This window comes from Lactuca sativa, chromosome 8, assembly GCF_002870075.4.
Source record: "Lactuca sativa cultivar Salinas chromosome 8, Lsat_Salinas_v11, whole genome shotgun sequence".
Lineage (NCBI taxonomy): Eukaryota > Viridiplantae > Streptophyta > Magnoliopsida > Asterales > Asteraceae > Lactuca > Lactuca sativa.
This window is the reverse complement of record NC_056630.2, coordinates 141,290,289-141,306,899: the sequence shown is the minus strand read 5'-3', so window position 1 is coordinate 141,306,899 and position 16,611 is coordinate 141,290,289. Positions and strand designations below refer to the sequence as shown.

Here is a 16,611-nt window from a genome sequence, read left to right as displayed (position 1 = left end):
CTTAAACATCTATTTATAATAATAAATAGAGGACTATGAATTACAACTTTAAATACGAAATGATTGCATATGGACTATGATTTGTAGGTTACTGCAATGACTTATCATGTCAACCAGTCATTTATGTCTTGTCACTTCAAAGTTTGACTACGATTTGCATGTTACTACAGTGACTTGTCATTAATGTGTAGTCATTTCAAAGTTTGACTATGATTTACAACTCTGACTACGAAATGGTTGCACTTGGACTATGATTTGAAAATTACTAGTATGTATAAATACCACTTATAGCACCATTTTATTAAACCTCACAAAATTTTGAAATTTGCTCATGCAACGAAGTAGATTGTTACTACTGTGATGCATTCGACCCTTTTTTTACACCCTCTTTAGCAGGCCCATATATGTCGGATGAAAATTTTGAAGAATTGAAAAAGGTTGAAGAACAACAAGAACAAGATAAAGAGTCATCCCGACTTCTCAGTCAACGTCGTAATGAAATTGCATCGGAATGCAAACAAGGTCAAAAATAGATAGACCTCAATAAAAACAAAATCAAAGAGCATGAAGAATGGATAAAAAAGACTAAGAAGACAATCAAAATGACTGAAAAATGACTTTCTGAGAAGGACATGCAGATGATACAGCTTAGGGTACAAAAGGATCGTTTGGAAGATAAAATGAGAATTAGGGATGACTATATAACAATCGAGAAAGAGAAGTACCCATTGCAGTTCCATGAGTTTAATAATTAGTTAAAAAATTGTTGTAACATTATCATGAGTTGAGTTTGGTGTTTTTTTTATTAACATCTTTTTTTACCATTAAGCTTCATTTGTTGTTATAATCTGCAAACTAAATATTATAATATAAAAGTTTCATTAGTTGTTATAATCTGCAAACTAAACTAAAATATGAAACCATAACAAAAGCTTATAAGATTTAATAAAAACATTACAATACATAACAATTTAACAACTCTTTATTTTAAGGTTGTTTTATATCAAAATCGACGTGATAGGTTTGTGAACAACTCACAAAACCACCAATATTAAATGTCATTTCTGTAATAGAAATTGTCGTGTGTCGTGCTCCACTGTCGGACGCCCTTCCAGTATAATTGTTTCTCGTGTGTCCTACTTGACCACATTTAGAACATTCTTTTCTAATTGGACCCTCGCCTTGGGATGGAATGCGGTCTGTGTTTCTTGGCCTGTCTGGCTAACTTTTATCCATTATAGGTGGCTTAACAATCAACAAATTATCGGGGATCTCCCATTTAGATGGCTTTGGAAAAGGGTTTACTGATTCCTCATACGTTTTCCTCGATGTTTCGGTAAAGTAATCATTTAATGCAAACCTCGAGAAGTCTTAGTAATTTTTTACTGTTAAACATCTTATGACATGACCGCAAGGTATGCCATCAAGTTGCCAATGCCTACATGAACATGTCATTTGTTGGAAATCAACAATCACGTTTTGTGCCCCCTTTTTGACCTCGCATTTCGTATTTGAGATCATGCAAACATCCCACTTACTAAAAAAAAAAATTGTTTTCTTTTACAATATCATCGGCCCAAGAGGTGAGTGTTGTTGTTGCTTCCGCTTAAAAAATAGACAAAATTACAAAGTTAAGATCAATAACATTTAATAAAACATTAATATTAAAAATTAACTTAATACCTGCAAAGTTACGTTTGTGAAACCACCACTGATGCATTGTTATATGAAAAAAATCGATCAACATAAGTATCGACACCTTACGTGCATGTGTACATAATGCATTTATTGACTCCGCACTGTTAGACGACATAAGATTGTATCAATTCCCTCTAAAATGTGCCCTAGACCAAGTTTTTGGATTTATACTTTTTAAGTATTCCCATACTGGTTCTTTTGACTTTTTCATAACTTCCATGGCAGCGTCAAAAGCATCAACTGCATATACCCTACAAGCCTCCCAAAAAATTCCTTTAACTGTGTTACTCTTCCCGAATCTAGATACTATGTTGAAATACAAATGGACACCACATATTCTGTGATGAGCGTGAGGAAAAATGTTGGCAACGAATGTCGCTATAAATGGATACCTATCAGATATAATTGTAAGCTCCTCCATATTGCCGATGCAATCACGTAGTTTTTGAAAAAACCATGTCCAAGAATCTATACACCCATTTTTGTATATACCATATGCAACCGGTAATATTTGGTTTTGTCTGTCCTTAGTAACTGCAAGTAACATGGTACCTTTGAACTCGCCATTTAGGTGGGCTCCATATACTAGAAGGGTCGGTTTAAAAAAATTGACAAAAACACGTACCTACAATACATTGTATATCTATTCAAATACACCAAAATAAAAATAATAAAATATTATAATATTAAAATACTAACCGAGCAACCAAGTGCGACGTACAAAAACTCAAAGCGATCATCACCATCTGTTTGAATATGTGTCACTGTACCCGGATTATGTTTGACCAAATTGTGAAAATAAGTCGGAAGTTTGGTAAAAAATCTTCTTTCGTACCCCTTAACAACAACAATGCATATTGTTTCGCACGCCAAGTCTGATGGTATGAGATATTGATATTCAATTGAGCATTCATATCATTAATAATATCTTTTCCCCGATAAACTCTACTATAATCTTCAGCCAAAACATCAGCAATATATTCACCCAAAACATATTTGTTTGCTTGTCGATAATTAGGTTGCAAAATTGTTAAAGAACATGTGTGTACATCAACAAATTTATTCACTTGGAAAAGTCCACCAGAATTTTTAATTCATTTTGCTCTTAGTAACCAAGAACAATTTTTCGAAACACACACAACCTCATACCTTGATTTGGTTGATCTATTTGTCCTCGTCTGAAAACCTTCTCGGAGACATTTTTTCGCAATAACCCGTTTTAGAAGTTCTTTGTTGTTAAATATACTCTCACATTCAATCTTTTGAATATTGATGTCTACCATCTGTGTTGGGATATCTTCATTAATATCAATTGGACATGCTAGTACAGGGGGGCATACCGTAAAAAATGTTGTCGGGAAACTTAGTTTTAACTTCATCACCCAACTCATCTCCATTTGAATTGCTTTCTAAGTCGGTTATATCTAAAGCTACATTAGCAACATCAACATAATCCTTGTAAACATGCGTTTTTTCATCTTTTTGAGTTATAACTTTTTTCTTTTAATTTTATCTACTACACGCCTATTCATAACTTTAACTTCTTGTTCGGGAACATCAACACAAAGACCACCGACATCATTAAGATATGTACCAACATCATCATCACCAACATACTTGTAATTCTCAGGATCCACATAGTGAATAGGTAAATAACTAACATTAACATTTTCAACAACACTATGAAATTGAGGTACAAAACTGAAAGTACCTATCGGATCGTTGCTCCTTTTATAGCTGCATAAATTAGCAACCGGCTGATTTCCACTCTGGCCAACCTCATTAACCTCATCTCCTTCATCAACCACCACAAACACTTTCACAGCCCTTCCTCCACTACATTTGATTACATTTATCAACATTCTAACATCCATGTCCTCAACCATGACTATATAATGATTGAATTCATGATGATGGAAATGAAGACTAATTTTATATTTGTCTAACAAACCAATTTTGCTTCTCACCAAAAATACAAACTCACTATAATTAATATACTTATAAAATATTAAAGCGAATTCAGAAATACCTCCCTGTGGACTTACATATTCCAGATTTATTTCACTAACTTGTCGTCTCCCACTAGTTACAAGACAAACCAAATATTCAATCATTTTTAGAGAGATTTTAAAGAAATTTTCTAAAGAAATAATAAGTTAACTAATAATTTTTTACTAAAGAAATAATAAGTTAACTAATAATTTTAAAGAAAGTTTATATATAATAAAGTTTTTTCATAGTCAAACAATTAATTTCATAGTAAAAAAATCAAAAAAACCAAGAAAATCACATATAAAAGAAAGGAAATCGAAGATGGACATCTGCGATTTTAGTTTGGAAAAGGCTATCCTCCTTAATAAATGAAGGTTTTTTTTGTCACATATCAATCTCTCATGAGTTTTAACACTTGTTATTTTGTGGTATTTTTTAAATAAATAATATCCACATGTCAATTTATATTTTTTTTTTCAATTTTTAAAATTAAAAAGTCACATAATACTTATGTTTATATATGTAAAGTATCAAATGTAATAAATATTATACTAAATTGCAATTACTATGTTTTTTCATTTCTTATTTTAAAATTTTATTTTAAAAAATATTTATTATTTACATTTTAATATTTTATTTTTTTTAATCAACCCGTGTAATCGATGGATTTTACACCTAATATATATACAAAAAAAATTAAAAATAAATAAAAATAAATCACCTACGAATGTACAATATTCACACAAGTTTGTGTTTTAGCCACTTGTACATTTGGAGATGGATAGGCAAAATTGGGATGGTTCCATTTGCAATTTAAGTGGCTAAATTTACAATTTTTGTTTTTTTTTTTTTTGTTATTTTCCACAAAGTAATTAATATATTTGGCTAAATTTGCAATTTTCACTTATAACATCCTTAAAAAAAATTATAGTTAGTATAAATGAAATAATGTTTTCGATATGATCACGGAAAGTTTAACTGCATAATTTATTTCACAACATGAATATTCATCATGTAGAATTATAATTCAAACACCCCTATTGGTTTATACCATTCGGTCTCTTGGGAGATGTTGGGGGTGTTTGGCTTAGCTTTTGAATGACCAAAAGTCTTTTTAGAATAAGATTATAGACAAAAGATGTTTGACAAAAGACTTCTAAAAGCTACTTTTGGATTTTGTAAAGAATGAAAATCAACTTTTTGAGAAAAACTGACTTTTTGTAACTTTTCCAAAAAGATCTTTTGACCTCTAAAAAGCCAAACAACCCCTATACAAAGTGGCTTATATCATGTCCACAGGAAACCCAAACCAAACCCCAAATGAAATTAAAACTTCTATTTTATGTTTTAGCATATATGTCAAATTGTGGTCCGACATTCTCATATCAACAACTTCTAGTCCAGTCACATGTAAGAATTGGGGCCTAAAAATGAATAACATAATGGAAAAACCTGCAACTCAAACTTAATAATGAAAAAGATGAAAGCAATTGATAAATGGAAACACATACAAACAAACTATATCAAACTTGAGCTACACATATTTCGACCTACAAACCACACTTCAAAAAAAAAAAAAAATGACATACAAACTTCTAGTAACCTGTTTGCCCGTTATACCCACCCTCCATATTGCCACCGCCACCACCTCCCCCTTGCTGATCTCCACCACCACCTCCTGCCCCAAACTGCCCACCACCACCACCTCCATACCCGGCATTGTAGCCATCATTACCACCATAGTTTCCGTAACCATAACCTTGACCACCATACCTAGAAGCTCCACCTGCAGATTGACCCATTGATGCAGAGGCCGCCGGACCACCTCCTCCATAACCCATATTTGGACCATAACCAGAACTTTGACCACCCCATTGGGTTTTCACTGCACCAGGATTTCCATAACCAGGGTTCCCGTATGCACCACCATAGCCGCCGCCACCATAACCACCAACACCATAACTTCCATATCCACCTCCAAAACCATAACTCGGTTGACCATAGCCGGAATATGTTGGGTAGCTACCACCGGTGGTTTGTTGGAGGAATCTATTACCATCCATTTGACTATCATATGAGCTGGAATTGCTACCTTGATATCCACCACCACGTGCGCCACTGCCACTGCCGCCAGGATTAGCGTCTTTAGGAAGTGCTCGTTTCACCTCAACAAGCTTATTGTTGAGTTCATGGAAGGTCTTTTGAAGAACTCTATCAACAGCATCTTCTGTATCAAACGAGATGAAACCAAATCCACGAGGTCTGTTTGTGGTTTGGTCAAACATGATGACTACATCCGTTATATCACCATAAGTTTCAAAGTATTGACGGAATTGGTCCTCTGTCAAGGTGGAAGGTAAACCGCCAACAAATATCTTTTTAGTTCTGTAATTTCCTCCTGTCCCTGCCCCACCGGAGCTCCTCCCAACATTGCTTGCAGGTCTAGACGTTTGCTGTTCTTCCCTCGATAATGCCCTCTTAGCTTCCACCTGCACATTAGAAACGAACGAACCACAGAATACATGAGACGCCGAATCTGAAATTGAATTTATAACTGGAAAACGTGTTGAAACACTATAATCATACATTGTTATACAATGATCGCGAAACTAAAACCCCAAACCCAAAACAATGACATACAAAATCGAATAGCAATTTCTTACAGTTCGGCCTTCAATAGTATGCCTATCTTGAAGAACAGAATCGAGAAGGGAAGGATCTGAGAAAACTACGAAGCCGAAGCCACGTGGACGGCCGGTGGTCTTGTCGCGCATGATAACAGTCTGAGAGACATGGCCGTACTTGCTGAAGTAATCTCTGAGGGTTTCCTCGGTGGTGTCCCATGCTATTCCTCCAATGAATAGCTTCCCTTCGTCTGAATCCATTGACACCACTTTATTTCTCGCACAGAAAGACGTGAAAACCCTCAGTTCAGGTTGAGTTGCAGAGGCTTGAATTTAGGGTTAGGGTTTGCGTGCTAATGTGCCACAGATTCCGAGTGCCACTTCCCGGAAAACGCAGTATTTGTTGAAAGATACGGTGCAAATAGCAAGAAAAAGGAAGTCGCCCGCTCCCCCCATCCCACCAAGAAACGCCACCGTTTCAGCAATATACGTTTCAATCGAATAATTCTTATAGAGCTTTTAATGTGTGTGAAGATATTTATGGTATTATATATTCTTTAGTCAAACTTGATCTATTTTGATTCAAAGGGGCAATTCCGAGAATAGTTAAGTTTCGCTAAAAATAAACGGGTCCAAAATCATCCAATTCTTCATAAATTACAAAAAATCGATTGATACACAACAACAACAAAAATAAATAACTTACATGAAGTTTTTCAAGGGACATCAAGTCTGGATTTTTGATACATGAAAAATGTAGAGGCACCAAATCCTCTCAGCTACTTCACCTGCAAAAAGATTAAAGATTCAAACAAACTAAAATCTCTATACCATGAAATTTTTTAATATTAAGTTAAAATTATTTATCACCCATATTTACCATTACAAATATCGATTACATTAATTATTATCTACAATATTTAAATGGGTGATGATCGCGTACACATTTATAATTACATCTGGAATCACTAATAATACGAATAGAGAACTCACATTCTGTGTGTTCCTTGTCACCATCACTACAACTGCAGCATCTATATAGAAAGAAAATTGGTCGATAATTATAGAAATCATGAATCAAATAAGAACAATAATGAAGCTTAAGAAAACATAGATACCGAATCTTAGTAGTTTTTCCTTTGAATTGACTCAATAACTCACTTGCATATGCTTCAAATAAACGAGACCTGCAAGCAAAAAACAACCCATCTCTTGATTTTAAGTTTTAACACACGTGTAAAAAACATTTTAACCAGTTAAACAGGTTACAGGTAAACTTTTGCATAAACTTGGTTCCATATTTCATCTGAAAAAACCACTTATTTAGGTGTCTGCATAAATAAATAGGTTCCAACTTCCAACATGTTTTAAATTTGTAATAATTAGATTTAAAGGTACAGAAAATGGAAGCATCAAAGAAGAAACGTTTTACCAGGGAGGAAGAGATGATGCTACAAGTGCAGGAGGGATTTCCCACAATCTATGAATTTGATTGCTTAATTTTGCATCAAGATACTCAACAATCTCATGTTCCTTGAACTGAAAATGGGAACAAAAAGTGGAATGATTTGTAAATAAATTGAACTTTGTAACAGAAAGACTACCTTTGAGTCCTTTGTTTCCTCCATTAATTTGACATTTTGAAATCTTTTCAAGATCAAGTTGTGTACTCCTTCGTATAGTGTGTAGATACTAAAAGGTTCATTACAACTCGACATAAATTGTTTAATTACATGATTCCATCTCCTTGATATACATCCCATCAGTAACAGCTCCTGTCAAGATTCATTATTGGTTAAAAAAAACATGTTTGTGAAAAATATAATATATACTCCTTCATGCCAAAATGTTGCAGCTTTTGACTTAATATATGTTTAGATAAAGTGTTTGATTACTTCTAAAGTGTAAAGATCAATTAAAATTTGAAATATAAATGACTCACAAATGTCTCAATTTCTTCACTTGATGTATCTAACTGTTCAAAAACCTGTATCCACTGAATCTTAGGGGCAGAAAAAATCATGCTTGCACCTGAAACTAATCTGATAGTCTGCTTATCAAGTAGATATGTAAGGGTTTTCATCCGCCAATTACTCCACCTGATTAAAATAATCAATTAGTCTTTGATCATTATTACTGCTTACAGATTGTTTTATGGACAAGTATGATGATTAATGAATGTTAACAAGACAAAAAAAAAAAATCACTTACACATAAGCTTTTTGTTGTTCTTGAAGCTCATTTGAGGTTCCTTGTGCTATGGTCTTAGAAACAACATCAACACTTGTCTCTATTGATGAAACACATGAAACTGCAAGTTGCCTTTTTGTGATTCCTTGAATAGCAAATGCTGTCAAGTTGGGAGAAGGCCTAGGAGAAAAGTCCATTTTACCCTCCTCGACAGAAGCTTCAGGACTTCTTGTTGTGTTTTGCAGCTTCAACTTGTCAAGATATACATCCAAGTAATCGGTTTCTGTCCTTTGAAGTTCATCAAGATCCATTTCAATGGTTGCTTTTAGAACTGATTTGAGATGTTCATCCCTCATTGGTAGTGTGCGAATAAAATGTTCAAGTATAAAAAATCTTGCTTTACCAAGTGTAGTGGATGATATATGTGTAAGACCCTGAGTAACAAGATGTAATCAGCTAAATGGGTGCTTCTTTTTTACTCAATGCAGAAAGAATGAATGACTTAATAGAGAAAGTCAGGAGTAAAATGAGTAATAATCATTCCTCATTAAGTCCAAACTATTTGCGAAAAAAAGAGCATAGAAACAGGGGTAAGAGATGTTCCCACCTGTGGAAAATGAGGATCGGATGTCAGTTTAGATAAGGCTGCATCGAGTTCAGAAATGGAGTCTTGATTGCCATCTATACTCTCAAACACCTGGAAAAATAGATAATTTCATGTTCCACAAACCCTACCCTAAAGCAATCAACAATGAAAAAACAATTGAAATGGCTTAATAATATAAATTCTCCTATACCACAAAAGATTTAATTCATAATTACTTCGTTCTATTCGACCAAATTCAAATTGGAACAAACCTTTTTGCTTAAAATTGTTGTAATTTCATGTTCCACGAACTACACGGGATTTTAAAGCCAAACACGAAACCAGAAAAAGGAAATTGAAGCAAGATAGAGTCTTCTTCATTCATACTATTCATAATGTATGGAATCTAAAAAGGGAAAGTGGAAAAGAAAATAGGGATTGCTCACATTCTCGAAGAAAAGACCCCATTGGAAAGCTTTTTTAATGTTTAGCGGATCCCAATGAGCAAAGCGACCAGATGATTGATACCCAGAAGCTAAAATCAAGATATCAACAAACCCTTTGATCAATTTCAATAAGTCTTCCAGTGAAATCTCTGGGTGAGACCACCCTCCCATCTTCTTCTTGCTTTTTTCCCGCCTTTTCTAAAGTGCACAGTCGAGCGATTGATTGTGTGTGTATATATAGGAATATAGATGCTAGATTATGGACTATGCAACAGATGTTTTTTAATAAAAAAACTTCATATCCATCGTTTAGAACATGTAAATTGTAAAATATTATAACGACCCAACACTATAAAATAAAGTATACTTCAAAAAAGAAAAAAAAAAAAAAAAAAAAAAAACAATGATAAATGAGGATTAACCATTTTTTTTAACCACAAACAATGTATTAACACAAAAAACTTAAGCGAGAAGCTCAAGAAGACTTACGAGGAAGATTCAAAAAGAGAGACATATACCAAACATACCAATCATAATTACTTGAATTGGATCTATTTTAATCCAATTAAAGGTGTAATACTAATATAATCGGCCACAGCTAAAGACGCTCGTCTTTTCGTTTCTGAAAACCAAAGCATTTATCGTCTTCCAAATCATCCACAATGTAGTGTAAATGAGAGAAATTGAACCTTTTTTCTTCCTTTTACCACCCTCAATTCCATTGATCTTCTCTAAGAGGCTAGAACACGAGTCAGAGAGGGCTCCTTGAAAATACTAGATCATTCCACTAGCTATCTCCAGATTTCTATTGCAAACTCACAGGAGAAGAAGATATGTTTCATACACTCATCAAAAGAGCGACACAACGAACAAAGACTCGAAGAAATACTTACACCTCTCTTGATCATATTGTTGTAAGTAGGAATCTTGTTTTTGAATAGTCTCCAAAGGAAACAATTAATTTTCACTGGGATCCACTTAACCCAATTAAAATTTATTTCTCTGTTATCATCCAACTTATGATTGTGTTTTTAAAAAATGACTTACCATAAAATAAACATACAAAGTAATACAATATAAAAGATGAATATGAGCTTTCTCTAACAAATGTGAAAATAGGAAAATTATAAATGAACTTGTTCACCAATTATTTACAATTTATATTTTATTTATATTCTACAAACTTTAATTTTAGAATTATTCGAAATAATATTAAAACATTTTGACATAGAACCCATTTTTCCCATATGTTCAAACAACTTATGCATTTGTATAATTGACTAAAAGGCAAATTCAACGTATCATTTACAACATAGAGCGAAAATGCTATCTTTTGTTATTTGTTAAAAGAATGATTGGTAAATTTTCTTATACTGTGTCGAATTGTGTAGGTAGAGGTAGTAATGAGATGAAATTTGGTAAGAACTTGTTTTATTATTTTCATGGGATATAATTCATAGTGATTTTTGAAACTCTGTTGACTGGTTCAACAAAAAGGGAGTACAATTTAACTCCCCATATATGACTTCCTGTTCAAGTCTTTTAAAGAAATGCATCATATTGCATGTACATGTACAGCTTTTTCCGTTTTTTGTTGCCTTTCCATAAATCATCCTTTTAATCTATGTTTTACAAAAATATGTATTATTCATAATTTTGTGTATTAAAAGTTGATCAAGTAAAAAAAAACAATTTGAATGTGGAACACACGATACAGATAACAAAAAATAAGACAAATATGGATTAAGTGAAGACTCATATTCCAATGAACAGGATTGTGAACAACATGCAATGAACAGGATTGTGACTGAAACATATGTCAATAATGGAACAAAAAATACAGACTTTTGTCCAATCCAAAAAGATGAAACAAAATAGGACAAAGACTTGATTCTCAATGTCATATGTATGTGCAAACACATAGTAAAGGAATGTTGTTGTACATACTTAAATGCCACCAAGGGTTTGATTTTATTATAAAAACAGTTTCAAAAGGAAGGGAGACATCATCATCATATCAACATCATAGTATTAAAAGCAGTCATCATGAGCATACAAAAGGCTAGGCTTCTTGTAACTATGGTGGGGTTACTAGTTAGTAGTTACAGTTTGCAGCAGTCCTTAATTTCAAGATAACCTTCTTTTCCCAGACCCTGCAAAAAACAAAAGAAAAAAAAAAAAAAAAAAAAGATGAACCAATGATGCAGTTGTAAGGGTATTTTAGGCATTTCAACAACTACTTACTGGTAGTGGAGGGTTTTATGTCACGGCAGTATCTGCTACCACATTGGCACTGAAATGCCTTCACAGGATGCTCATCATCATCAAAATCAATACCATAATCCTGCAACAATGTCAAAATATGTTGGCTTTAGAACAATAAACATACATTATATAATATAACAATAAAAAGAGAAAACCAAATTAAAAAAAAAAAACATATAAACTGCATGCAAAATTCAAAATAGCAACCAGCTCACCCGGGTCAACTCTTCTAGAGCTTTCACCTTTCTTGTAGTAAAGAAAGCAAGCTGTGAATCAAGAGTTTGTTTGATTAAAATTTTTAATAAAACTAAAAATCATTAACAACTGAAAAAATTACATACATGATAGTAGTGACGATCAGGATTTTCCACTTCCACAGGGATCTCAACCAAATTCGAATCAAAACACCTACCAAAAGAAACATCTTTTTAAAAATAAATAAAAAAAATAAAAAACGTAAATTTATTTTTTTAATATATGGCAGTATGAGGATACCTATGATTAATAAATCTAGCCACATTTCCATAATAAGTGGCGTCCAAACACAAAGCTTCTTCATCCTTAAATTCACTCTCTCCACCCCAATCAGCATCCAGCAATACTGGATGGGCATATTCGTCTTTTTTTGAACTTTGTGCAACTCTATTGTAAAGTTCTGTATTAGTCAACACTTCCCCCACATACTCACACACAAATGCACCTTTTGGGAGATCCTCTAGGGTACGAACACCCCACCCTTTTCCTCCATGTGTCATGAATACCTATCAATATAAATTAATAAATAAAACAATATAAGCTTAGAAGCAAAAAAAAAAAAATAAACATCATAATAAGATAATAAAAATAAATTGACATACACCTCTCTCACCTGCAACTTATGTTTAATTCCACATTGTACAACTCGATTCCCACACTTTTTATTGCATCCACATTTCAACCAACATTCTTTGATAAAACCCCTTTCCAAATGACCTTTACATTGTTCCAAAATCTCCTCATTTTTCGACCTTTCTAATGGGCATTCTTTGCAATAAAGTACAACACGTTTTTGAGGATCACGATTCATTTGTATACAATCATCTAGAAGCCACTCTTTCACAAGCCCTTCACTTGTATAAGCAAATTCACCACCACTTTGTAAAGCACATGGACAAGGTGTTGATGATGTCAGACAATCATCAAAACAAGTGGGACAACAATTGTCATCAGCAATACGAGCCAATGAGAAGTCTACATGAGCATTCTGGAAAACTGCATTCTTTGGAATGTAATGGAAAGATGGAAGACACTCGGTGTTGACTTCATTGACCAATGAGATTACCACACTTTCTTGTCCTTTAGCTATGTCATTAACAAAATCATCAGAAGAAGAAGACATTGTATTATTCTCAATAATGCCATTTTGATCTACTTGTTTTTCATGATCATTTCCATTGTTATCTATGGCTACTGGTGGCTCGGTGGTGGAGTTGGATTCAAGCTTCAGAAAGCACTCACACATATCCTTCATTAGTTTCTTGACAGAAAAGCTTGGATCTAGAAGTTTGTATGATTTCAGACATTTATCTTCCATAGTTTTCAAAAGGGTATCTACACTTGTAGCAGATAACTTAGTCTTTCCATTGACACACAAAGAAATCTTGATCTCCCCAGAAGACGATGAAGCAATATCTACTTTTTTAGCTGTTGTTTCATTTGGAATGCCTATGAGCTCATTACCATTTGATGTTTCATGAACATGGTTGCTTTTATCCACAGATTCAGAATCAGGTTCTGTTTCCAAATTGTTGTAAGTTGAAGCATCTCCATTGGTCAATGATTCTGTACATTTGAAGGAAAATCAAAAAATCATAATCATTGGATTTATAATTTTATAATAACAGCAAGGGAAGGGGCAAAGAAGTACCTGGCATGATCACTGCAAGAGGGACCTGATAGTGAGGTGGATCGTCTGAATGGGGCTCATCTTTTGGTATTATTAAGGCATGATTCTTTTTTTTAGGCATAACATTGACACCTGTCTCAACTTTTGGCTCTTTAAAGTGCACATCAGATGACTTAACTAACCTCTTTTCTCTAGGAGCAGTATGTGGTGAAAGAGGCTCTTTCCCTCTGTTTCTGAGACGCCTAACAGCTAAGTAAGAGCCTGTTGCATCTGCAACAACCACATCTCCTGAATGGATTACATCAGATCCTTCTATTCTTGCCAAATCATTTGGTAAAACAGGTTGTTTTCCCTTTCGTTTTAAAGGTGAAACAGGCTCAGGAACCTCATCAACCTCTAGTTTTGGCCTTTTTAGTAAAGCTCCATTTGAATTAGGGCTAGAGGGTGAAGATTGACCATCTTGATGTCTTAAGCGCAATCGCTTTAAGGGTCTTTCTGGTTCTTCTTGAGTTTGTGTTTCCTCTTCAATAGCCTTCATTCTCTGAATCAAAAGAAACATTATAGAATCATAGACAAGAATCACTATATGCCCCTGAAAAAACAGAAGTTACTTACTTCAGCTTGCTCAAGTTGTTTTTTCTTCTCTGCTGCCTGGAAGATGACCAATCATGAAGAAAAAAAAAAGTCAGAACTCGTGATATGAACAACGAAGAAAGAACAAGGACAAATTCGGAACATGCTATTACGTACTTCAACATCAAGTTTTTTCTTGTGTTCTACTTCCTGGGGAAAAAAAAGATACAACTCAGAAATTTGGGGAGAAGAATTATTCATAGAAATACAGCAATGGAGGAAAATTTCTATAATATATATATATATATATATATATATATATATATATATATATATATATATATATATATATATATATATATATAGAAACAGATCATGCCTCAGACTCTTGGCTATCAAAAATAGCATCAGCAAGAGCTCTATAGTTTTCTTCTTCAATAAGCTCCCAGTTCTTATCGTAAAGTTTTAAAAGCCTCTTCAAGACTGGCTTTGTTTTTTCTTCAGGAATTCCAAGATCTTTCATAGCACGAAAGGCCTTGGCAACTCTTATATTGGGAGCCATCACTTAATATGCACTTTTCTTTTCTTCTTCGGGAATTCCAAGATCGTTTAGACCTTCATGCAAACCTGCAAATCACCAAGATATATAATTCCTAGACCAAAAATGGGATTTTCAACAACATAATATCATTAATATGAAGTAAGAAAATCAATAACAATGTTCGATTTGGGAAAAACAACATTTAAGTTCAGACAGGAAAATGTAACGTCTTTCCCATTAACAGAGCTTCCTTTACAAAACAAAAAAACGTCGAACAGGACCATTTTCAAGAAAATAAAGTTCTATTCATCTATAATATGGAAAGTAACCTACCCTCTCAGCAGAACACAAAACGTAATTATTGAGCTGTAATTTTTTTTTTTTTTTTTGCGCAAAATGTCAAATAATCAAAACGTTTGGTAGGCATGAGCAGAAAAGCAAACTGCATACGAACAATGTGCACTTTACAAACGCAACTAACCCTACACCCGTACGAATTCAGTGAAATTAGGAAGAAAACCACAAGTAGAAACGATTTCTTTTGTAGAAAAAGGGGGTTTTAACTAGCCACAAGAACGATCAATGATAGAAAAACGCTAAAATAACAAAATCAGCAGAATGTAGTTTCTTACCGTGAGCATAAAAGAGTGATTTGCAACGAACTGGAGTACATTTGTGCGTGAGAAAACTAGTAGGGCACACAGAAAGTGACGAAAATAGGGAAATTTAGGCCTGCTTGTGACTTGTGACTTGTGAGAGTTCTTGAGGGCTTAAAGCAAAGGCGCGTGGAGTGCGGACGCCACGCCTCTCTCGCAGTCTCGCTGTCGAATCCACCTGCGCGTATTGCTGCTACGTTCATCATTTTCATTTTCATTTTTTTTTATAAACACTGTAATAAATTATATCCCATATAAAATTTTAAACATTTATGTTTTTATAAAACAGTTTTTTGTTTTCTATATGTATTAAATTTACTTTTTTATATAAATAACCATTATATATATATATATAACATAAATGATTAAATATGTAAAAAAAATAATGATCATGTATGTTAAAAAGATATATAAGTAAATAAATATATACACCAAATAAAATTTTGAAATTTAAAGTATTTTCGATGATAGTTTTTTCAAAAGATTTTTTCTATTCGAAAAAACTTTTGAAATATTTTTTATCATGAAAATAAATCATAAAGGTTACTTCAAACAATTACGAGCATCTACAATGATTATCTTATATAATCATTTAAAATTATTGTGAGATCATCATTCCATTAAGGAAAATCTTCATAAATAATCAGTGTAATTTTCAAAAAAATCGAGTTCATTTTTTAACTTTTTAGGTCATCAACGATAGTCCATGTGGTTTAAAAACTTTAATAGATGATCCCTCATACATATAAACAGACATTTATACCCTTTTTAATTTATTTTAGATTTTCTTTAATCAAATTTTAATTTTAAAAAAAATAATAATAAAATAATAAGATGGACCCCAACCACTTATCCCCCCCCCCCTCGGTTGATTTTCGTTGAAATTTGAATTGCCAGATAGATGAGGTCTCTAAGACGAATGAGAAGTAATTGGTACAGTTGGTTGGATCTGTTAAAGAGAAAGACGATTTGTTAAAGCAGAAAGAGGATTCACCAAGCAATTAGAGGAATACGTGAAGTCGAAGGATTCATATAGGTCGGAAATTGAAAATGCAGCATGACATGATTTTGAGCACTCCTTAAATTCCTAGTATAATTTTTTTGAACTAGATAATATAATTGGATTCCATATGTTGTTGCAGCTGAAATAATCAT

General features: G+C 33.3%; 2 protein-coding genes across 3 annotated transcripts; both read right to left on the bottom strand.

Annotated features, from left to right (window-relative positions):
• Window positions 1-5,155: 5,155 nt before the first annotated feature.
• On the bottom strand, window positions 5,156-9,924 carry LOC111893700 (heterogeneous nuclear ribonucleoprotein 1). 2 transcript variants are annotated; one of them, XM_023889767.3, is made up of 10 exons: window positions 9,537-9,924; window positions 9,112-9,201; window positions 8,526-8,938; window positions 8,257-8,413; window positions 7,919-8,089; window positions 7,747-7,853; window positions 7,433-7,501; window positions 7,308-7,348; window positions 7,021-7,102; window positions 6,041-6,179 (listed from the first exon to the last, which is right to left on the bottom strand). In XM_023889767.3, the coding sequence occupies exons 1-9, from the start codon at window positions 9,705-9,707 to the stop codon at window positions 7,041-7,043; spliced, it is 1,281 nt and encodes a 426-aa protein (XP_023745535.1). In that variant the 5' UTR covers window positions 9,708-9,924; the 3' UTR covers window positions 6,041-6,179; window positions 7,021-7,040. The 2 variants fall into 2 exon arrangements, with proteins under 2 accessions (XP_023745536.1, XP_023745535.1); XM_023889768.3 differs by lacking the exons at window positions 7,021-7,102; window positions 7,308-7,348; window positions 7,433-7,501; ... (4 more) ...; window positions 9,112-9,201; window positions 9,537-9,924 and adding an exon at window positions 6,354-6,847 and having other exon boundaries at window positions 5,156-6,179.
• A 1,487-nt stretch (window positions 9,925-11,411) lies between these two features.
• On the bottom strand, window positions 11,412-15,612 carry LOC111893704 (probable inactive histone-lysine N-methyltransferase SUVR1). The gene is made up of 11 exons (XM_023889773.3): window positions 15,433-15,612; window positions 14,639-14,886; window positions 14,437-14,469; window positions 14,302-14,337; window positions 13,708-14,227; window positions 12,670-13,622; window positions 12,297-12,562; window positions 12,143-12,209; window positions 12,017-12,067; window positions 11,781-11,880; window positions 11,412-11,689 (listed from the first exon to the last, which is right to left on the bottom strand). The coding sequence occupies exons 2-11, from the start codon at window positions 14,819-14,821 to the stop codon at window positions 11,664-11,666; spliced, it is 2,235 nt and encodes a 744-aa protein (XP_023745541.1). The 5' UTR covers window positions 14,822-14,886; window positions 15,433-15,612; the 3' UTR covers window positions 11,412-11,663.
• Window positions 15,613-16,611: the final 999 nt, after the last annotated feature.

Bases quoted from the DNA above. Each gene is read 5' to 3' on its own strand.
- LOC111893700 (XM_023889767.3), bottom strand. From the start codon at position 9,707: ATGGGAGGGTGGTCTCACCCAGAGATTTCACTGGAAGACTTATTGAAA. The intron at 8,414-8,525 runs GTAAGTGATTTT...TATTTTAATCAG, and splicing joins GAACAACAAAAAGCTTATGT to GTGGAGTAATTGGCGGATGA. The intron at 7,349-7,432 runs GTATCTATGTTT...CTTTCTATATAG, and splicing joins GGAAAAACTACTAAGATTCG to ATGCTGCAGTTGTAGTGATG.
- LOC111893704 (XM_023889773.3), bottom strand. From the start codon at position 14,821: ATGGCTCCCAATATAAGAGTTGCCAAGGCCTTTCGTGCTATGAAAGAT. The intron at 14,228-14,301 runs GTAAGTAACTTC...CTTTTGATTCAG, and splicing joins AACAACTTGAGCAAGCTGAA to AGAATGAAGGCTATTGAAGA. The intron at 13,623-13,707 runs GTACTTCTTTGC...TCAAATGTACAG, and splicing joins TCTTGCAGTGATCATGCCAG to AATCATTGACCAATGGAGAT.